This window comes from Phodopus roborovskii, unplaced genomic scaffold (genome assembly GCF_943737965.1).
Source record: "Phodopus roborovskii unplaced genomic scaffold, PHOROB, whole genome shotgun sequence".
Taxonomy (NCBI): Eukaryota; Metazoa; Chordata; class Mammalia; order Rodentia; family Cricetidae; genus Phodopus; species Phodopus roborovskii.
In genome coordinates, this window is record NW_026126446.1 from 183,564 (window position 1) to 207,500 (window position 23,937).

Genomic DNA, 23,937 nt, shown 5'->3' on the forward strand with positions numbered 1-23,937 from the left:
TACTCCCTCTCATGCAAGTGCTCCTCACTCCCCTCCAGCTAAGACGTCTTCTGTGACTACTTCTACTACTCCCTGTGTTGCTGTTTTCTATGCCCCCACAAGGCCCTGAAGCCACTCAGTAGCTCTACTCTGGGTCTGACCTCCACATCCGCTGTGTCAATCACCTCTTCAACCTGCCTGGGATCCAACTGCCTATACCAGGTCCTTCATTCTCCTGTGGACACTATCCTAATCCTCCTTGGGACATCTCCTGCAGGGAAACCCTAAGGGTGACACTCTGTGTAGACTGCCTGACCTCTTTAACTAGGCTGTTCGTGTGTACTGCACTTCCCTTGTTCTGCTGTCTCTGAGTCCTCACACTAGGCCATCCTCCTGTTCAAATGCCATCCTTGCTCTGCTTAGACTCCGACACTCTTCATCAGGCCATGCTCCCCACACACACTGATGGCTTCCTCACCCTCCTTAAGACTTTGAGAGCCTCACTGGGACAAGAAGCCCTCTTCATTCATTCACTTTGCTTGGGATTCCAAGTCTCTTCACTCCCAGCCCATTCCACTCTGATTTCATATGCCAGGCACACTGACCTCCATCAATAATTTCAGTCTGCTCTGGGCCATGGGTGCTTCTCTACTCCAACTCCTAGCAGGCAGGCAACAGTTGTCTTGACTCTTGCCTTTAGGACCAAATGGTTTGATAAGAGATGATAGATCCAGGTGTGGTGGCACACACCTTTAGTCTCCACACTTGGGAAGCAGAGGCAGGCAGATCTCTGAATTCAAGGCCAGCATAGTCTATAAAGTGAGTTCTAGGACAGCCACGGCTACACAGAGAACTCTCCCAAAAAACCAAAGAGAGATGGGGATGAGGGGTTACAAAAGCAGGGAATTTTAGTTTTTAATTGTATTTGTCAGAAAAATTTCCCAGAACATTCAGGATTCCAAAAATACCAGTGTACAATGTAAAGTCTATTTCTTACCCTCTTGTAAATGACAGATTCCTTCCTTGGTCTGCTATGTGGCCTTAGCCTCACCAGCAACAAGTGTAGGCTGACACTGAGACCTCCAGATATCAGCAGTATGTTACTGCTATTTTGTTTTTCTTCTAGTATCATTATAAGCAATTGGTATGGAAATCTTACGCCTTCAAATTCACCAATTTCTGCACTGAGTTAGGTCACGTTAAGCTTTTGGACACTGTCCTAAGTAGCTTTAACTTTCATCTTGACACACATCACCTGTAGATAATCCTCAAATGAAGAACTACTGTGATCAGACTGGCCTGTGGACAGGTCTGCACAGGACTGTGGGAAATAGCATTTCCTAGGCAGGTGATTATGGACTGTATGAGAAAGTCAGGTGAGCACCGGCCTGCAGGAGCCAGCTAGCAAGCAGTGTTGCACCGTGGTTTCTGCTCTGTGCCCATGGCTATGAGTTCCCTGGTGAGAAGCAATGCTAATGGAACACAGGCAGGCCCACCTACAAGTTCCTCCCCTAATTTCTTGCAATGATGGACTGTGACTAGAAAGTATTAGCCAAGTAAACACTTTCCTCCTCTAAATTGCTTTTGTCACAGCAACAGAAGTGAAATTAGAACACAACACCAAAGCCATTATTTCTTACAGTCACTTAGGAGGAGCTGAAGTAGGCAGAAACTTGGCCTGCTTGTTGTTTGTCAGGAGACTTTCATTCTCTATCACAAATTAAAAAGAAAAATCACACATATATTTTATTAGATAGGTCAGATCCCTTGCTGTTACTTATTATATAAGGCAGTATACATGTGTACCAAATGTTTAAAAAGAAAGAAAGGAAGGAAGGAAGGAAGGAGGAAAGAAAGAAAAAAAGCGAATCTCCCAGTGGTGGTGCACGCAACATCTTCTCATGCTTTCACTATCGCCTTCCCCAGATTTTCTCCTTTCAACATTCCCATGAACGCTGCTGGCATCTTTTCAAATCCTTCAAGGATATATTCGTGATACTGGATTTTACCCTGCATCAAAGCAACAATTACAGGTTGATTTCATCTTTCTAAATGATTTCTCTTCTCATCCTAGTAACAAATTTATCAGGTATACCATAAGAACCTTTAAAGTCTTATCGGTGGACAAGATCTATGGACAGAGTGCATACAATACAATTACAGTGTAATAACAAACAGGCAACAATTAAACGATTCCTAAGTGCACTGTACAGACAAGTTTAACAATTCGATGGTCACAGAAGAGACGAATGAAGAAAGGTACACTCTCAACAGATGCTGTTTTTATCACATCTAGTAGCCAACTGATAAGAAACACTACACCTCAAGTAAGACCAGAAGAGGTGGGCCCTGTTTGGGACATATGAATACCATAGAACTTACACCTTGTTCTCCCTTCTAACCACGTTCCTTTCTACATGTTACCAGTTACTTTGAGAGGGAGGGAAGGGTTCATACCAGAGAAGATTTTTCATGTACTTTACATGTTCAAGGATTGTTTGGCTCTGATGAGACAAGGTTTGGCTATTGTAGTCCAAGTTGGCCTTGAACTCTTGTCCAATTTCTCCTTAGACTACAGGAATGTCCCTACACTAGCTTTAGGGCTTTTGTTTTTAAAGGGGTTTTATGTGGAAACCAAAGCTACCCGATAACACTTTTTCATGATATAGTCCAGCAGTGGCTGAATACCCTTTATAGACTTATGGACATGCCATGTGCTTGAAGTCACCCAAAAAGCACAGAAAGTAGAATATGAATCCATGACTTGAAAATCCTAGCTCATTCCAACTCTTAAAAGGACAGAGACTGTACATAGGATAGAATGCTAAAATCTAGTGTAATGATTGAAAGTACAGAATGGATATTGCTGTGGACTGAACTGAGTTGTACCCATTGCCCAATTCCTCTGCTGAAGTCCTAAATCCCTCAGTGCCTTGGAATGCAAGTGTCTTCTAAGACTGGGCCCTTAAAGACATAATTAAAATACAGGAGGTCATATGAGTATGCCATAAACAAGCAGGACTGGTGTCCCTTTTGAGACTAAGGCTACTCTGATCTCAAGTGAGTAGCCTCTAGAACTTCAAGAAAATAAATTCCTGTTGTTTTAAGCCACCCATCTTGTTCTACTTTGTGGTGGTAGCCCCAGAAAACTAATGCAAATACTAGTGGGAATTTTAATAATAGGGAAAATTAAGGTATAACACGAGGGTATGGGAGCTTCCTATATTGTCTTTCCAATTTTTTTAAATCAATTTGTAATGTGTTAAAATAAAAAAAAAAAGTACTTATTTTTATTTATTTATTTATTTATTTTAGCTAGGGCTCTCTCTCAGTGAGGAAAATATTTGCTTGGAGTTTGTGAAGCCTTTGGATTCAATCCCAGCATTGGGCTGGGGAGTAGGAGGCTGGGGCAGGAAACAAAGAGGTGGATTAGAAAGAAACGAAGACAGCTCAACTCCACTTAGCATGAAATCCAAAGTAGTGAGGAAATGGGACTGATCATCCCAGCAAACATTCACCATAGCCAAGTGACACCAAGACTCCACCTTAGACTTCTCAGTGAAAAGGGAGGGAGGGAGAGAGCCGAGTGGTAGTAGCATATGCCTTTGATATCCCAGACTCATGAGACAGAGATTGGCAGATCTCTGTGAGTACAAGTCCAGCCTGGTCTACAAAGGGAGTTTCAGGACAGCTAGATCTGTTACACAGAGAAACCCTGAAGAAAGGAAAGGGAAGGGAAGGGAAGGGAAGGGAAAGGAAAGAAAAAAAAAGAAAGAAACTATATGGGAAAATATAAATGATACCAACTGTAGGTATTATGTCAAGGCATGGATGGGTTTGAATAGCAATAAAATTCAGAAAGGCTATGAACACAGTGGTGCAAGTCTGTCGATGGGGACGCTCTTCTGTATATATGTTTGTCTTATTGGTTGATGAATAAAACACTGATTGAGCAGGCAGGAAGTGATGTATCATGGCAGAAACTGCCACTAGCTAACCACAGAGGTCTAGAGGTCTGTACAGACAGGCAGGAAGTGACATAGCTGGGCAGAATCAGAATGTAAGCAGGGACAAATAGGAAATCGCTCTCTTCTCTGCAGAGATGTAGCAGGCAAAGGAGATGCATGTCTGGCATTCCCGGTAAGCCAAGACCACGTGGAAATACTTAGATTGATAGAAATGGGTTAATATTTAAGACAGAGCTAGCCAATGAAAAATGCTAGTAACTGGCCAAATTTCATATTTATACAGTGTCTCTGCGTGCTACTTGGGGCTGGCACAGCTCTGGAACCAGTAACATTTCTCAGCATGCAGGATGCTGAGAAAACAATATCATGAGTTTGAGAATAGCCTGGGATACACAGTGACACACTGGTTTCATTAGTGCCTTCACCCCCAACCCCCAATCAAGAAATGTGTTTTCTGTTTTAAGATGAGGAAAGAATGCTTATATCTGAAAACACTGATCCCAACAGACAAGGAGAGGCAATGCAGCAGAAAAGGGAAGGTCTGAAGGATTGAGGGTTGTGAGGTCAACCCTGGGGAGCTGGTGGACAGTGGGAGTGGTTGGGTCTCCTTACCTCTGAGACCCAATTCATCAAGTCTGTCAGAGCCTTCTGGCGGACATCTCCCTGCCAGCGAGTAACGATGAACCCCTCCATGCGGAGCTGCTGATAAATAACGACCTCTGGGGGTGGGCCTGGAAAAGAAGGATTCGTTTGTGTGACAGGGTCCAGGGACATGTCCACAGTGAGACACACTGTTGAGGTTCTCCAAGCCCCGCCCCCATTCTGTTTCCTCCACTCCCGTCTGATCCACGGGGCTGTTGTCTACCGCCACTAACTGTGCAGTGGGGAGAATAATGGCCAAGACATCCACACCCCAACCCCCAGAGTCTGTGAGTATATTATACTCCACAGTGAAGGAGACAGCAGTGCGGGAAAGGCTGCACTGGTTGGCTGGGAGCCAACAGCCGAGAGCACGATGGGAGTCACATACTCTCCAAGAGTCAACGGAAGTGTGCTTAAGGAGCCAACAGCCGAGAGCACGATGGGAGTCACATACTCTCCAAGAGTCAACGGAAGTGTGCTTAAGGAATGGCAGGGTCGGAAGAACAGCTACTACGCATCTCTGGCATCTTGAACAACTGGTGTCACTCATGGCTCCATTCCTAGTCAGAGCCTGGAGCCTTCCTTGTCTTGAACCATAGACTCTGGCACATGACAAGTGACATGTAAATGCTGGGATGTGCCTCAGAATAAATGCATTAAGTCATAACAAGTCCATGCTCAGACCACTTCCGAAGCAAGATGCTTCTTCAAAAGGCCCATAGCAACCTTATTTCCTTTTGAGTTAAAGGGCTAGGGAGATGGTTCAGATCCCTGGCACCCATGTAAATACCAGGCACAGCAATTCGAAAATATAACTCTAGATAGAAGGATCCTTTGCACTCATTGGCCGGCCATCTAAGTGAAGTGATGGGCTCCAGCTTCAGTAAGAGACAGTAATCTCAAAAAATAAAATGGAGAGCAATTGGGAAGATCCCTAAGGTTGACCTCTGACCTCCATATATACCCAAACACACCTGTACACACCACCCACATAGGTGGGAACCTTCATTTCCTCCTCTTGGAAGAGGTTGAAATACTGTTACTGAGCTAACCACCCAACAGGAACATTTGTTTCTTTTTTGAGTACAACAAAGCAAATATGGCTATAAGGTGGTGAATGTGCTAGAATTTCTGGGCCTCAGAAGTAAGGCAGAATCCCAACTGATTAAAACAGACAAGGTCAGCTGCCATCTCCAAGATCTAGCTGAGTATTGGAAATTCCAAAGACTAATTACTGAAAAGACTAGGAATCACTATATCCAGAAATATTTGGTTGTACCTACTTAGACTATGGTTAAGAAAATGTATCCTGGCACTCCCTTTGGTTGGCAGATGGACGGTTTCCCATGATTCTGCCTTAACCTCAAAAGAAGACAGGTGAAGGGTTTGTCCCTATCGATGAGATTGCTAAGTGCATCTGGAATTTCCTGGCTGAAGAAGGCAGTGTTTTGATTTCCCATAACTCACAAGGGAAACTGCAAATCTCCTCTGTCTTTAGGCAGCTCCGTCATTAAACAGTGCTATGGGATTTTATTCACTCTAGCGAAGTTCAGAACTGAAGAAGTAACCAGTTGTTCTGTTGTCACCCATATTCTGATTAGAGACACAAAGATCCCTTCTTCTTTCTCCTTGGGGACCTCAAATAACTCTGTCATTCTGATAACAGAGATAGGACCCGATGTGAGGAGTAAGAGCACTGGGCTTTGTTTTGCATCAGTCATTCGTCTTGAGGCAGAGGCTTGCACAAGACCCCTCATAGCCCAGAAGCAAGGAGTATAGGGATCATTGGTCACATTGCTTTTGGACCTCTGGGAGTATAAAGGAGAGGGAGGGGTAATTTCAATATAGGGAAGTACAGAAGAGAGATATGGAGAGGACAAGGGAAATAAGAGGCCAATCAGAGTGTGTGTGGCAAGAGGATGGGGGCAGCCATGCCCCTTTCTCCTTTAGGGGAAACTGTCAGGCCCCATCAAACACAGATGCTTGCTGCTCTAGGAGGTACAGCCCACACCTGCGTAGGCACGACAGCCCTCGCCCCCATCCCCATATCTGTGAATCTTCCCTTTGTCCAGCCCTCCTACATGCAGGAGCACAATACCTTGAGGACATGGGCCAGTGCGGTTGTACTGAGAGATGGCCCCACAGATGGCAATTCTTCCAAATGTCTTCATCTGGGGTATAACAGTGTTTGAGAACTCTCCACCTACCTAAGTAGACAGCCAAAAACAAACAAAAAACAAAACACTTTATAAATAATTTTTAAAATTCATTTAGGAGAATCTGCAGAATTGATTAAACCAGTACAGCAGTTGCAATGACTGCAGCTGAAATACAAATCAGAAATGGACATTTCCAGGAGGCGGAGGCAGGAGGATCATAACTTTGAGGTTATTCTCAGACATAGTGAGTCTGAGGCCAGCCTGGGTTATATGAGATGGTTTGCAAAGAAGGAACACTTTCATTTGACCTCAGGAACATACTTTACATAACAAAAAGTTAGTATGTTAAAAAGAATCTTCTGCATAGCCCAGTAGTCTCATTGTCCTAGAATCTAAGGGTTTGTAAAAATACTCAAAAGGCATTTGAGAAACAAAGATACATGACTCACACTTTTCAAATTTCAAAATACACTGCAAAGCTCAATTAAATCAACAGGAAAAACAGAATATAGGTCAGTGGAGCCAAACTGAATCCAAAGGGAACCTTACATTTACTATCAGTTGGTTTCCCACACAAATGAATGCCAAGACAGTTGATAAGAGGGAAAGCCTCAACTGCGGGTGCAGAACTATATACCCACATGGAAAAGGTCAGAAGTGGCTCTCCTGAACTATACACACAGGCAACTGAATATGCAATACAGACAGGAGAGGCAGGACTAACATCTAAACTCTTAGATGCAAAGGAGTAAGTATAGGTGACCCAGATATGGCAACAGTCCCAGACAGTACAGCAAATGCCCAACCAACCAAGGAAGTAATTAAAATGCCTGTGCTTCTAAAGGTACCATCCAGAGAATAAAGACAGCTCACAGAGCTGGAGAAAATTTCTGAAAACTATATACAGTCAATCTTCACCCTCACAGGATCCTATATTTATAAAGAACCGTATTACTTGCTAAGACTCATCTGTGCCTTCAAAATAGATCCCAGATCATTTGCAAACCAGGTGGTCCCAGCAGAACCTGAACAAGCAATGCAATACTCTGCCTTCCTGCCAAAGAGAGATGACCAGAGGATGGGGACAGTGGAGCTCTGGCTCTTTGCAGAGTAGAGTGGAGATGAATGTCAACTTTGAGGGCTTAAGGGAAAGTTACTTAAGACTTCAGTTTAATGTAGCATGTCCAAACCTCTCTTTAGTAAAATAAAGTAAAAGGCTACATAAAAGGGGGGTTAGGATTCAAGATTATAATCCACACGAGAAATGTTTATGTGTAGACATTTGTCCTAAAAGCCATAGTTCAGTGTTCCTGGTGACTTTACAGAACAGAACACAAATAATGAAAATGAAGAGATGTGTACTCATATATAAAGAACTGATAATCCAGTTGAAAGTGAGGTCAAAGTTCTGTACATATGTCCCCAAATGTGATACATGTATGTCCATGATCAATCTTTGGTGTCATTTGTCACAAGGAAATGTGAATCAAAGCCCTTGTGAAATCACTTCAAACAGATTAAGATGGACATACAAAAACCAGTCATTACAGATGGCATTAGGACTATGGAAAAGTTCTAACCCTTTGAGACCACTGGTAAGGATGTATGACAGTGCAGTCACTTTGCAAAAGTACTTTGGTAATTCCTCAAAATGTTAATGTGAATTTTCCATATGACTTAGCAATTCAACTCATAAATGAATATCCAAGAGAAAGGAAAACAAACTGAAACAAAAATTTGTATGTGGACGTTCATACTAGAATCACACAATGGTCAAAATGTGTAAAGAAACCAGATACCTATCAACTAATGAATACACAGAAAATGTGGTATATCCACACAGTGAGCTATCATTAACTCATAAAAAATGAAGAATGAAGTGCTAATATCTACCACAACATGGATAGATCTGGAATCAGTTTGCTAAGTGAAAGAAGTCAGAGACAAAAGAACACATTTTTGAGCAGAAAAAATGAAGCAGTAACCGATGATTACGGTTTATTTGGGGAATGATAAATACTGCACAACTGTGGTCACATAGACAGTTTGGTACTCAAAATGGCTAGGATCTGAATTCTAACTCCCCCCTTCTTCTTCTTCTTTTTTTTTTTTTTTTTTTTTTTTTTCAGTACTGAGATTGGATCCAGGGCTGTGTACATGGTAGCAATGGCCCTATTAACTGAATTACATCCTTAGGCTAAAATTCTACATTTGGCTTTATTTATTTATTTATTTATTTATTTATTTATTTATTTAGTGCTTCAAGTGCTTCATATGAGGGACATGGTCTCACTAGTAAACCCTGCTCACTAGTAAAGCCTTCTCTCCTCAACATCATGAGTGCTGGGATTATAGGCATAGCTACCATGTCTGGCTCTGCAGTTTAAATGAATCAATTCCATGGTCTGTATATCTTAACAAATACTTCTCCCCTAAAGAATGTATATTATTCATATATTCTGGATAGAAATTTTAGAAACATGTTACTTTATGTAATATGTTATTGATAAGTCAGGTAAGCTCTATTTGTACTTACATTGTCGAAATAGCAATCATAACCATCAGGAGAAGCCGTCCTCAAAGCTTCTTCCAAAGACTTCACTGTCTTGTAGTTAAAGGCAACATCGAATCCAAGCTTCTTAAGATAGGCAACCTTCTCATCAGACCCTGCTGCACCAACAACTTTGCAGCCCTAAATGGGGTGGTGATGAATGCAGACCATTAATGAAGTAGGAGCAGGGCCCAATTCCACTTCCCCAGTCTTGTACAATCAGCTTGCTCAAGAACACACTTGGTGCTAATCAACTTTCCCACGCCATGGCAAAACACCTGAGAAAACAACTTAAAGGAGGAATGAGCTATTTTGGCTCACAGTTTCAGATGCTTTACTCCATCGTCTCTTGGCTATATGTTGCTGGAATGTATATTATATTTATCACAGCAGAAGGGCATGACATTAGGAAAGCCACTCAGCTATGGCAGCCAGAAGAAAGAGAGGCAGTGACAGAGACAGATAAGAAGAATCTAGAACAACTTTCAAAGTCAATTCCAATGATCTACTTCTTCCAGCTAAGCTTTTGCATTCTAGTTTGTCTGATCTGCCAACAATACCATTAAACCATCAAATGAGTCTACCAGTAGATTGATCCATTGATGAGGTCAGATTATGGGGATAATACAATCACTTTACAAAAGCCCCACTTCTGAAGTGGAAGCAAGCCTTCAAATTATGGGGAACACATTTCCTATCCAAACCACAGCCCACCCCACTGGTCCTCAGCCTAGAACCCAGCTACAGCTAGCCTGACCACTCTGGAGATCCCTTCTGTGCCCATTTGGTTTGCAGTTCATTTCAACCTGCTGCTTTAACAATCTGGTCACTTGACCTCCTGAGTTCTTTGCTGTGGGGCATCTCTTATCCTCCAATGACATAAATCCTACTTTGATGCACTGTTTCATCTTTTTTGTTGCTGTGTTAATTGTGTGTGTGCGCGTGTGTGTATGTGTGTGTGTGCACGCGCACGCGCACACACACATAAGCCTAGGAAGAGGGCATCAGATCCTCTAGATCTGGATCTACAGGTGATTGTGAACCACCATATGGGTGCTGAGAACTGAACTTGGGTCCCCTGGAAGAGCAGCAGTGTTTGTTATTACTGAGCCATCTCTCCAGCACAGTGCAATGCTTCTTAGAACATAATTGTCTCTCTCGATATTTTTAAATTGTATATTAATTATTAATAATCACGTGTATGCGCTCATGATATGTGAGTATGGGTACATGCATGCATCAGCACATATATGGAGGTCAGAAGGCAACTTTGTAGGGTTGGGTCTCCTCTTTGCACCTTTATGTCATAGATTAAACTCAAGTCATCAGGAAGATACAGCAAGCTCCTTTACCCATGGAGTATTTCCATATTTAAAACCAAACATTTGCAATTTAAATATTGGAAATACTTCTAATTCATCTTGTAAATCTAGCCTATGTTAAATATAGTTAGACATTCTGAGTTCAGAAAAAGGAAAAAAAAACCTAAAACCTACAAATCAAACTCATATGAAAAGATAGAGGCAAAATTCTCTTTAAATGTTATCACAGGGATTGTGTGGTAGAGCCTGTGTTTAGCGTGTACTAGACCCTGGTTCAATTACCGGCCTTACCCCCAAAGCTATTATCAATTCCAAAGGTATACCTACATTATGCCACTATTTCTTGAATTTCTGGAATGTTAGAATGATTTTGGAAAACATATGTAACTTGCTAGCTGTGAAGTTAATATGAACCAAAGCTGAACCAGTGTTCATAAGATTCAGCTTTTCCCACATGCATACTTACTTTACCTAAATACTTTCTACAGCCTTGTTTGCATTCAAGTTCCTTTTAGTAACAGAGGCCAGCCCTTGGCTATTGGCTATAGCCCTACAGTCAACACTATTCCATTTACCTTGCCCTATAAGAATATGTCCTAAGTCCAATACAAAAGCCTTTGGTAAAGCTGTATCACCCAGTTAGGTTACCTGAGAACATTCCCACTATGAGAAAACAAATCCTAACCAGGTCTGATAACTGCCTGCTATCCTGTGCATGCACCATCAGGCTGGATTCCTTGAGCAGAGAGCTGTTCAAATCAGAGCCTACATGCTGCTTACATTTCTGTTCCAGGAGCTAGTTCCCAAACAGTGACCCCACCACCCTATTCTTTCTGGTGCAACAGCCTTTGCAAGAGCCATGTGGGTGATGACTCTTGGTTTGGCTGACCTCAAGTCCCTGTTTGTATTCCTGGAATCATGAAGGAAGGCAATTAAACTGAGCAAAAGAATGTGAAGTTAAAACAAAACATATATGTTATGAAAACATATATGTTATTGCTAACCACTCAGTAAACCAGATGGGCCCTTGTTTGACTTGATATCCACAGTGTTACCAGTCAACACTGGTCAGCTCATCTTTACTGTTCTCTTTTCTTCATTCCCCCCATTTCTTAACCTCTAACTTCTAAGAAAAAAAAAGTCCCAGCAAGTTGATTGTACACCCCTTGAGTCCAGAAAGTCCTCTGTTTTCACTGCTGCACTCCCAGTGCAGAGGTATGACTAGAGGAAGACACTTACCTTGAGCTTAGCTATCTGCCCCACTACAGAGCCCACTGCTCCTGCTGCTGCGTTGACCATCACCGTTTCTCCACCCTTCACACCACAGATGTCAAGCAGGCCAAAGTAGGCAGTGAGGCTAAGAAAAGAACATAAAGATGTGGGAACAGATTCAGACTCTCTCTCTCTCATCTTTCTCCTCCTCAGCCCCACCCACTCCCATTCTTCCCCCTATGTAGCCCAGGATGGCTTTCAAATTGCAATCTCCTTGCCTTTTCACAAGTGCTGGGATAACATACCCTAAATAGCAGCACAATTTCACACCACACACAAGTGTACACACATGCACACATGCATGCACGTACACATGCATAAATACACTCGAGTGTGTGCATGTACACACACAGACGTACACATCTCTCTCTACCACCCCAAGATCATCAAGCAACCTAGGCTGCTTAGCCTGTGAACCCCAGGGATCTGTCTGGCTCTACCTCCCCAGCACTGAGGTTACAAGTGTGTGCCACTGCCTCCAGCTTTTAAGTGGGTTCTGGGGATCCAGCTCAAGTCCTTAAGTCCTTACAGACTGAACCATCTCTCCTGCCATGGGGAACTTTGAACAGGAGAGCAGCATAAGGCTAATCAAGACCAAGAAGTTGTTATCCCTCACCTGCCAACAGTGCTCTTATATTAGCCTGGATATGAAAACCCACTGTATTTAACTGAAGCACCAAAATACAAAGCCAGAATACGAGGTTGGTATAAAGACGAGTTCAGCAGTAGAAAAAAAAAATTGCATCCTTGATTTAAAGCCAATGAAATTCATATGTATTTCTGTGACTATTAAACCAACTGCAGAATTTCTGACAGATGCGTGGTGAAGTCAATGCTGTCTGAATGATTGAGCTTCATCCTGTAGTTGGAGCCATGAGAATTGTTGGGCAGGACAGGCAGAGGATCCACATATAGTCATGAGCTGCCTAACAGTATGCGAGCCAGTGACGGATAGAATGTACAGTGATGCTGTGTAAGATGGCATCACCTAATGACACTGGAGCTATCTCAGTGTCAGTGTAAGTTTGGTTTGGAAAACTACGAAAGAAATATACTCATGGTTTACTTTCCAGAGCATCCCGTCAACAAGAGATGTGTGGCTGCACCTGACATCCCCTTAATCTACTATTTGTCAAAAGACAGATGTGGCACCACCTACCTATCTCAGACTTTTTAAATAATTCCTATGCTCCATCCTAGACTCACTGATTCAAAAACACTGGGCCACAAAAATTCAAATTTTAGTCAGACTCCATGAATGCTAGCAACAGAAAGCAACTACCTGAAAAACAGAGATACCAGAGCTTTCTGAGTGAGTTAGCCTAACTCCAAAAAGAGATACTGAGCTTACTTTTCCTACTTCTGTCTCTTAAGGTTTCAGATTGAACCCAGGGCGCTATGCATGCTAGGCAAGTGCTTTAGCCCAGGCTACATGCCCAATCCCACATTTTCTAATTGCATCATTACACCAATGTCAACCAGCATCTCCCTTTCACAATCTACCTCCATGGTATTTTAAGAGTCAGCTTTCAAAACAAAACAGGAGTAAGATGGAAGAGCCAACACACAAGTCCTAGGGGGGAATTAAGCTGCCGTAGCCTAAGGGGAACTCAAAAGAATCAGCAATTTAGAGAAGAAAACCCCCTCCTCCTCTTTTTATTTTTGAGACAGATCTCACTGTGAAGCCCTGGCTGATCTGGAATGCACTATGTAGACCAGGCTGGCCTCAAACTCGGAGATCTGCCTACCTCCAGAGGCCTGGGGTTAAAGGCCTGTGCCACCATGCCTGGCCTAACATTTCGTAAAGATAGGATCTAGCTACATCTCAAGCCAAGCTTCAACTCATGATCCTCCTGCCTCAACTCTGAGTATCTGGGATCACAAGACACAGTTTGGACTCCTGTGTGTTACAAAATGTTATCTCGGGTTGGCAACACTGAGAGATGGTGGAGCATTTAAGAAGTGAGGCATGTCCAACCCAACTTTTCCCCTCTTTTGTCTAGTCTCAGGAGTAATGCTATCTTACCTTTAACTGCTAAGGAGGAACTGAATAAATATATAAAAATGAATATGCATAGTATGTAACATGTTTTAAATACACATATACAGTAGAATATCTAAATTAAGCTAATTAAGGCATATGTTACTTCACAAGTTATCACTTCTGTGGTCAGAACACTTCAAATCTGTCTTTGCAGTAATTTCCAACATTACTCATTGTTGTAAACTACACTCCTGCTGTAAGACAGATCTCTTGAACTTATGTCTGTAGACAGAGTTTCTTTTCCACCTGGTCCTGCTGCCATTTAGCCCCAAATAAATACATAGAGACTTAAAATATAAACCATTTGGCTGATGCCTCAGGCTTCCTACTGACTAGCTTTCTTTTAATTATTAACCCATACTATTAATCTATGTATTTCTACATGGCCTTATCTTACAAGAGAATGCTGGCGTCCTTTCTTCCTAGTAGCTACTTGACATCTCCCCCTGTGTCCTCTCCCCCAATTTTCCTCAACTGATAGCCCCGTCTATATTTCCTGTCTGGCTACTGGCCAGTCCTCAGACTGCATCTCTAGACTGTACCTGTCTCCAAACAAACCTCAGGCTGCACTGAGGCCCTATCTCCTCCTGCCTGATACTCCTCTCTAATGCTGGGATTAAAGGTGTGGCATCCCAAGTGCTGGCTGGGATCACCTTTTCATGAGCTCTGTTTCTCTTTTAGTCTGGACTAATTTCATGTAGCTCTGGGTGGCCTTGAACTAGCTGTGATCAGTCTACCTCTGTCTCCCAACTGTTGGGATTAAAGGTGTGTACCACCAGTGCCTAGCCTCTATGGCTAACTAGTGTGGCTAGCTTTGCACTCTGATCTTCAGGCAAGCTTTATTTGTTAGATCTTAAACAAAATATCATCACAATGCACTAATGCCATGATGGCATTATTATCATATTATCATCATAATGTGATGGCATCATTAGGGAGATGGGAACTAGTCAGAGGAAGTGGATCACTGATGACAATGCCCTAGAAAGATACATCTCATCTCTGGCTCCTATCTGTCTTCCTCTTCTTCTGGGGTGCTATCAGAGAAGACAATCTCATCATTCCCCTTATACCATGATCATTTACCTTGCCCCAGGTTTAAAGCAATTGTGTTAATGAACTGAAACCATGATCCAGAAGAAACACCTCCTTCATTAAAATTATTTTTCACATAAATAGCTGAAACAAGATGAAAATGAGTTTTGTGGGATTTGACATTCTGTACCTGACTTACTTCACTCAAAGCCCTCCAGGCTTATGTGCTATCACTGTAACTGAGTGGGAGTGCCAGGTTTTGGCACCAAATATAAACAAGTGGGAATGTACAGCTCTGGGGCTGTCCCAGGCTACTACCTAGGACAGCTCTGGGGGCTAGAGCTCTGTTGGATAGCTCAGCCCTGGAGAGAAAGGTGTCCTAACTTTTTGGGAAGCCAGGCTACCTGAGGCTAGGGTGCAGTGGGTGATGGTCTCCCTGCAGAATATCCTAGGATACCCTGCTCCTCTCCTAGGGAGGGCCATTATAGCTGAGCTCTGCTCTGTTCCCCTAAGGGAACATTCTAGCAGAGTTAACAGCTGCTGCTGCTGCTCCTCCTCCTTCTCTTCCTCCTCCTCCTTTTGCCACAGTAGGCTAAAGGGGAATCCCCTGCAGAAATGTAGCAATCTCCAGTGAAAACTTAATTTTCTGGTACAGACTTGCTCAGCCCTCTAAGGGACGCCTTAGCAAGTTCTATTCTATGCTGGCATGAAGATCTTCACCCAAGACTCTTTTGAGAAAGACATTTATTTGGAAAGGAGTCCAGGAGAGTGGCTGTCTCTACCAGGGTGGGAAAAGACAGCCAACGACTGAACAGGCAGACAGGCTTATATAGGGCTTCTTGGGAACAGAGTTTTCCCAGGGACAGATATTTTTGCTCAGGGATTGGTTAGTTTAGTGTGTTAGGAGCAGAGATGGCCCTGGTGTCAGGGCAATCTGTGTTTCTTTCCCTGGCCTTTTTTTGTTTTTTAGCCTTTTGGCTCTAATTTTAGGGCCAGCGCATATTTCTTTCACTGGCTCTGATTCTAGGGTCAAAGTGTGTTTCTTTGGCACTAGTTTCAAAGTCAGGGTGTTTCTCTTTCTGGCTTGGGTTTCAGATCCTGGGTGTGTTTCTTTCACTGGCTCTGGGTTCAGAAAGGGTGCTCAGGGTTTGGTTAGTTTCCTGTCCAGGGTGCTCAGGGATTGATTAGTCAGAGTTAGCTCTGGTGTCAGAGCCAAAGTGGGTTTCATTGGCTGGCCCTTTTATCCTACAATCATAAATGCCAAGGTTTCCTTCTTTTTAAAGGTTACATAGTATTCTTTTATATATAACATTCTCTTTATTCGTTCACTTAACATTCCTAACATTTTCCTCTCATCAGTCGTGTGCCTTAAGTCTCTCCTTGTGGTTAAGTTATAATGTTAGACATTCTGACAAACAAAACATACCCATGACGCTTACCCTGGCATGCCAACTGTCCCCAAAGCCAAAGACAGTGGTAACTTGTCTGGCCACTCTGCAGGTAGTTTTCTCAGTCCATTCCCGTCAGAAATGGAATGTGATGTCCAGCCTAATAAAGCCACTACGATAGTTCCTGTGGGGAAGGCTGGGTTTTTGCTTTCCACAACCCTGAAAGACAAAAGTAAGACATGTGATATCTTTTCCCATTCAAGGGGTCAGGATGCTTTGTAGGGAATGTTCACAAGACAGCACTGAGCTAAACAGACCATGACTGACTCTGAGAGCCACGTGAGAGCTATCAAAGAACGTCCTCACCTGGTTGAGCACCAACCCCTGTCCCTGCCCACTTCCCTTCCTTTTAGCAAGGGTCCTCTGTCCTCTGGCCAGCCTCCCCTCTCCCTGAGGGACCCTCCACCCTGTGCCCCAAGTCCTCTTCCCTCTTGCACTGTTATTTCCTTCTCTCTCATCCTTTCCTGCATCAGTAGGAAAGCACAACTCAGCCATTTTATAGTCCTCTATCTTAAGTGTATAACCATTCCTCATTTTCCATTCACATGACAAACTAGGACAGCATGATCTCCTCCTTCACCAGTCCACCTGCTGACTGTAAAACCTAGTGGCTATTCTTTTTTTTTTTTTTTAAACATCTTTGAATTTTATTTATTTATCATTCATGTGTATGGAGGAGGAGAACACAGGAGCCATGGCATGCTTGTGGAAGTCAGAGGACAACTGTTCAGAGTCCAGTCTCTTGCCGTCACAGGTTCTAGGGAAGGAACTCAAGTTAGCAGGCTATTCCTACTCACTATCAGCCTCCACTTCTCTACTCTACTCTGTTCCTGCAATGCCCAGGGCAGACTTCTCCTGGCCTTTTGCCTTTCCTTTCAAAGCTGCCTCTTTTTTTTTTTTTCTGCCTCATCCTCTGAGTTATTGCAGCTCCTCTCAGCCTCTCCTTACTTCCTGACTGCCTTCCCCTAAGTTACAGCTATACATCACATTTATTTTAAAGAATTTAAATAAAATGAAAATATCAGACTGGAAACTTAGTAGTACAGTACTTGCCTCATGTATGTATAACCCTGAGCTGAGTCACAAGCACAATTTTTTGAAGCAAAATTTTTAAAATGAGAAAAAAGGAAAAAAAACAAACTTAAAGAAAATCGAGCCAGGCATTGGTGGTGCATGCCTTTAATCCCAGCACTTGGAAGGCAGAGGCAGGCGGATCTCTGTGAGTTGGAGGCCACCTGGTCTACAGAATTAATTCCAGGACAACCTCCAAAGCAATACAGAGAAACCCTGTCTCGAAAAACAAAACAAAACAACAACAAAAAAAAACAAAAAAAAAAAAAAAAAGAAAGAAAGAAAAGGAAATCAAACAAAATTAAATCAGCTGTAATCCTACAACATAAAGATAATAGCTAATATTTTTGTATGCTTCAAGGTAATCTTAATGGTAGATTTAAAATATATAATGTATGCTTACATAACTGAAATAATGTTTTGCAACCTAATTCCCTTTCAACTTTAATTAGTTCATATATAATTTATATTTTCTGTATTATTAAGAATCTTTTAGTGTTGGACAGTGATATCACATACCTTTAATTCAGCACTAGGGAGGTAGAGACAGGAGGATCTCTGTGAGTTTGAGGCCAGCCTGGTCTACACAGCTGAGTTCCAGGAAAGCCAGGGCTGTTACACAGAGAAACCCTGTCTTGAAAAAAAAACATTTTAAAAAATCCTTTAGAAACTATAACTTCAAATGGTTGATTTTAATTTAGTTTTTTTGTCAATATTATTCCTACTGTAAATTACATTTTAACTAATTATTACTATTGTTTTTGAGACAGGGTTTCTTGTGTAACCCTGGCTGTCCTGGAACTCACAATGTAGAACCAGGTTGGCCTCGAACTCACAGAGATCCTCCTGCCTCTGCCTCCTGAGTGCTGAGATTGAAGATGTGCTACACCACACCTACCATACTCAGCAGTGAATATAACGCAAAGCATTCTTATCTAAGTAGTTAAATACACGTGTACACACACACACACACACACCCGCAAACGCCATAAAGAATTACTAGTAGTAGAAAACTTTGAAAATAGCTGTTATCAGTAGTAGATTTAATTAAATGGAGGAATGTAATGGGATAATATATAATTTTTAATAAACATAGGAGGCATATTTATGCACTGACAATAGCAATGTATGACTTACAGAAAAAGTACAGTTTGCTGGCAGGCATCTAATCTTATTCAAAGGAGAAGTCTGTACTTACCAGGTTTTGAAATAATACATTACCAACTGACTCAGAAAGGGAACTTTCCATTTCCAAATTTCAATTTATATGTATTTTTACAATAATCATGAATTAAATATATAACGCTTTATTTACATCATTAAAAGTAAGGATTGCAAAGAGACTAAAATAATAATCCTATGTCCATGACAGTTAATATTGTCAATTCAACTGGTTGAGAACCACCCAGGGGGTAGTCAGTGCATATCCCTGGCTGGACATGTCCTATGAGGGAGATAAAAGAGCAAAGAAAGCTGGGCTGTGGTGGCACCCGACTTTAATCCCAGCACTCAGGAGGCAGAGGAAGGTGAATCTCTGTGAGTTTGAAGCCAGCCTGGTCAACATAACAAATTCTAGGCCAGCTAAGGATACACACCGAGATCCTAACTCAAAAAACAAACAAACAAAAAAAAAAAAAAAAATATTTCCCAGCCTGGTCTACAGAGCCAGTTCCAGGGCAGTCAGGGCTACACAGAGAAACCCCCACCTCCAAAAAGAGGAATGAAGAAACACAGCTAGCAGCAAGTGCTGTGCCCCATCTCTCTCTCTCTCTCTCTCTCTCTCTCTCTCCCTATCTGCCAGGAAGCAAGAAGACTCTCCTACAGGCTCCTATTCCCATGATCCTTCTCCTCTCAGGACCAGAATCAGCAGAGGCAAGGGCTACATGCTGAATCCTATAAAACTATGACCCAAAAGGAGCCATCCCTCCCTTTTAGTCATTTCCCTAAGATATTTAGTCACAGCCACATCATCCTTCCATCCCTCTCAATTAAGAAGGGGATGAAGGGTCTTCCCAAATTGTTTCCTAGTGAACCACATAGGCTGGAAAAGGAGCTGCAGGAGTAGTGGAGAGAGACCTGGCAGGAGCTTGAGGGACATTTATCGAAACACCAAGGCAGGTGTAAATACTTACCTGGCCACTTGCTCACCCATCATCCTGTCACCCTCCTTCAGTCTTTTCGATGCAATTCTAAAATTAAAAAAAAAAAAAAAATCCATTCTTAGTGTGCAAGACTATCTGGAGGGAAATAACTTAACTATCAAACCAAATGGCAAAACACAAAATACCAGGGCAGTACAACCAGGTGAGACACAGCATGAGGTGGCCCTGCCTTGGGCCCCAACATATGCATTCTGTGCATGAATGTGAGAATCTTACCACTATGCTCAGCTAGAGGTGAGTTTCTGCCAGTGACATGCAAAATACAACACGGGGCCCTGCTGGTATCTGTTTCCCCAACATTAACCACCCACCAAAAGGATGCTAATTACCATTTTGTTTTCTTTAACAGGGTCTCCCTGTATCTGGTCTTAAACATCAGCTTCTCAAGGTATGAGCCACCATGCCCAGTTGCTAGTTACCATCTCTAAATGGTTATGTTTCCACCAAAAGTTGAATCTTTGCCTCTCAGCTATGGGAAAAATACTATATGGTGGCTGTATTTCTTACTTAGGTTAAAAACTTGCTGAAGTGCCATTGGAGGGCATTTATTTCCTCTGTGCCTTCCAATGCTTTCAGAGTTGTAAGTTTGAGTCAGCTACAAACCACATAATAAACAAATACTGGTGAAGAGAAAGCGAAGTACTGGTTTTAGTTTTAGCATCTTCTGCTCCGCTATTGCCAGTAGTAAATGGGCAAGTAAGTGTCTAGCTTCTGCCTCTTTCCCCCATCTTTCCTGGAAGCAATGAAAGGCAAACTGTGCAGAGAGGACTTTTGCCTAGAGAGGATGAGCACTGTTGAATCTGATACACAGGGAGAAACAGAGGAAATCCTGGTGTTTTAACCATGGGCTACCCTAAAAGATGAGCTGCAGGGCTTCAAAATATGGACCAAAAACATGGAAAATTGAGGAGGGAGAGAGTACCTCATGTAAGGATCCACAGAGAGGAACAGGGCTTCCAGTAGGACCTCTACAAAATAAAACATCCAGATGCAGTTAGAGACTCAAGCCCTGATGGCTGCAATATTATGGTCTAGTCTTTCTGCTTAGGGGCCGCCTCTCATCTGTGATTCACTGTGCTGTGAACTGATCCCAGAGCCTTGTGCATGTAAGGGAAACTCTCCTACCAGGAGCTTCACTTCCAGCTCCCACCTCAGCTTCCTATTGAAGAGAAGAATGGCTTTCACATTTGGCCCAGCCCAGCTGATGACGACGAAGATGATGATGGTACTGCTACCTGTGTTATTGTAGGTAGATGGATTGATTCGAAGTTTTCAACTATTGTTCCATCCTATTTGAGGTCAAGTTAAGGAACTTACCATGGCCACTTTTGTAACTGCCATGGTACAGTATTCATGTAATGTCTTAGCTTCCTACCGCTGTGATAAAGGCCATGACCAAAACCAACTTGGGGAGGAAAGGGTTTATTTTGGTTTACCTGACTCAATCACAGTCTAATATAAAGAAAGGGACACGGGGGCAGGAGCTCCAGGAAGGAACCTGGACGCGGGAGTTGAAATAGAGGCCATGAAGGAACTCCACTTACGCTTACTCTCATCAATCAGCCTGTTTTCGTACACAACCCAGGACCACATGTCCAAGGGTGGCAGTGCCCACGGGGGTTGGGAGGTGGGTTGAACCCTCTTATATGAATCAGGAAAATATCTATAGACTTGCCTACCCACAATTTGATAGTGACATTTTTCTCAGTTGAGGTTCTTTTCCCCAGATAACTTCAGCTTGTGGTTAATAAGGTTTCTTAGGTTACAGAGATTTCATGGAGTACACAGTTTTTACAAGGCGGGATTGTTTAGAGCACCTGCAAGGTTAGGGAGTTTTCTTTCTCTAGGACCAGTGGGCTCAGTGACCTTGTCCTTAAGATAATGGGGGGCAGGGAGAATGTACTCTCCAGTCAGGGAGTTATCTATATCTATTGGCAGAAGCACTTGTTCTTTCTAGTTTTCCCTTCTTGCCATGAGTCCCGTCTCTTTTAGTTATGCTTGTAGACAGCATGACCCATAACAACTCCCAGACTGTTGAGAATAACAACATGCCTCAGAAACTAGGTGGTTATAAATAGTAATAATAAGTTTCAGAAACCGATCATCATGACCAATCTATTTCATGTATTTTCTTTTTCCTGAGCTTTTCATGTAGCTGGGGTGATTTTTAAATACATGCTGGTGGATATTTTTAAATGTCTAACTTTTAGTGGTCATTAGAGAGTTAGGCTGTATTTCCATCCTTTCAGCATCCAGGCATGAGCTGCATCAAAGATACCAGGGAGAGGGGGAAAGGGTGTGATGGCATTAAAGCTGCATAGACAAAAAACAAAACAAAACAAACCCTAAAAGGTTTTTGTGGCAGGTTGCAAACACCTCCCGCTACTGTGTGCTGGCCTCCTGGCCACTCTTTCAATCAAGGAATCTGCTTCTTCCATGGGTTCAGGATGAAGCAAAGTGGCTACCTAAAATCACGAGGAGGGGAAAGAAGAGGCGGCAGCAAAGAAAAGAAAAAAAAGAAAAGAAACTTGATGGCCTTTAAATCTGGGCTATTTGCTTTGACCCATGGGGTTTTAGGAAAAGCAATATAAGTAGAAGCTTGAAAAGTTCTTGAACACCAGAGCTTAACAACCCACCCATGCCGTTCTAGATCCACAAGACCACTCCCTCCATGAAAAGAACCCAATCTGGCTGTCCAGAACGTGGAGAGCTGCAGCCTGATCCCAGCAGAAAGCTTTCTATCATTAGGTAGGCGAATGAGACTCACCCTAAAGTAACTAACCATTTGGCCCAGGAGAGACCTACAAAGAACCACTCAGCTTACACTAGCCTAAACTACCAACACTCAGAACTGTAAACTAATTTTTTTAAAAATTGTCTGAAGTCAAACTCGGGGATTGCCCATAAGGTAGCAGAAGCTAGCTGATACAGCCTCTGCCAGCTCCGACTTACCCCCATTACTTAAGGGTGGGAGTTCAGCAGTCCTCAACTCGAAGTTACTGTCAGTAGGGAAGCCTTCAAAGTGCTTCTTCAGGGTCCAGCTCTTGGCCTGCACCATCCTGATGTACCTAGAACATGGTAAACATGTGGTCCATGACCATCTTAAAGCCCCTAGGCATAGCACTGAGGCCAGAAAACACAACCCCATTATCACACTATCATTTTATCGAATCCATTTAGAACTTTCTGGGATTGTGCTAAGCACTTCATATGTCTGACCTCATTTTATTCCCATGACTTTTCTGTAAGAGTCATTGTTAAAAAATCACTTCAGGGCCGGTTAGTGGTGGCACAAGCCTGTAATCCTAATACTTGGGAGGCAGAGGCAGGTGGATCTCTGTGAGTTCAAGGCCAGCCTGGTCTGCAGAGTGTCAGCAGAGGCTTCAAAGTTACACAGAGAAACCCTGTCTTAAAAAACAAAACCAACCCCCCCCCAAAAAAAAATCACTTCAGGTGTGAAGCTGCAGAAACAAGCTAAAGCAAACTCTCAAGGCAAAGAAAACATAAACTGACTAATTCTGTCCAGGCCATGCTGGAGTTTCTCTAGGATATTAAACAACTAATGGGTGGGCAAAGCCCAGCAGTTTCTCGCCTCTCCTGCAGAAAATCTTCAGCCTCAAATACCAAAGTCCATGCCTTTCTCTCTCTCTCTCTCTCTCTCTCTCTCTCTCTCTCTCTCTCTCTCTCTCTCTCTCTCTCTCTCTCTCTCTCCCTCTGCAGAAGAATGAACCTCATAGCCACGCGGGGGCGCCGCTTCTCCATGTAATTTTCTCTGGCTTTAGTTCCAATGAAGAAACTGGTTTAAACTTGGCTCCAGGAAAAACCAACAGATAATCAAAACTGTTCTGTGCTTTAATGAGTTTGGGCCACAGAACTACACATCATCAGGTGGGACCCCAGTGGCTTCTCCAGATAAGTACTCAAGGCTGACCAGTTTGTCCCCTATATCTTTCTCACCCTTGGAAACAACCTGACTGGAGGGTGGTGAGTGGGCGAATCCAAACCCCAGTTCTTCCTATCTACTTGTTTCTGGTTTCAACAGGAGTTCATGAAGCCCAGGCTGGTCTTAGTGAGCTTACAATCTGATCCTCAGGGGAACCGTTTGTGGTGCTGGCAACAGAAACCCAGACCCTGTACAAGAACAAGTGTTCTTAACTGCTGAGTCATCTCTCCAACCTCACACCACCATCTCCCCAAAGTTGGATTTTTAAACTGAGAGATAACAGCTTACATCGATAGGCACAGTGTATGCAATATAGAGTGCTTAACACACCCATTATCTTC

At 42.8% G+C, this 23,937-nt stretch overlaps 1 protein-coding gene across 1 annotated transcript in view; it reads right to left on the minus strand.

Moving 5' to 3' along the window:
• Nucleotides 1-1,699: 1,699 nt before the first annotated feature.
• Ptgr1 (prostaglandin reductase 1) overlaps nucleotides 1,700-23,937 on the minus strand; it is a 23,395-nt gene continuing 1,157 nt past the window's right edge. The window contains exons 2-10 of the mRNA XM_051187874.1: nucleotides 22,606-22,721; nucleotides 20,576-20,621; nucleotides 19,624-19,680; nucleotides 16,412-16,579; nucleotides 11,861-11,978; nucleotides 9,285-9,440; nucleotides 6,688-6,796; nucleotides 4,560-4,678; nucleotides 1,700-1,989 (exon numbers count right to left, since the gene is read on the minus strand). Of these exons, the coding sequence (XP_051043831.1) occupies nucleotides 1,879-1,989; nucleotides 4,560-4,678; nucleotides 6,688-6,796; nucleotides 9,285-9,440; nucleotides 11,861-11,978; nucleotides 16,412-16,579; nucleotides 19,624-19,680; nucleotides 20,576-20,621; nucleotides 22,606-22,711 (990 nt within the window). The 5' untranslated portion in view covers nucleotides 22,712-22,721 and the 3' untranslated portion in view covers nucleotides 1,700-1,878. The remainder of the gene's footprint in view (nucleotides 1,990-4,559; nucleotides 4,679-6,687; nucleotides 6,797-9,284; nucleotides 9,441-11,860; nucleotides 11,979-16,411; nucleotides 16,580-19,623; nucleotides 19,681-20,575; nucleotides 20,622-22,605; nucleotides 22,722-23,937) is intronic.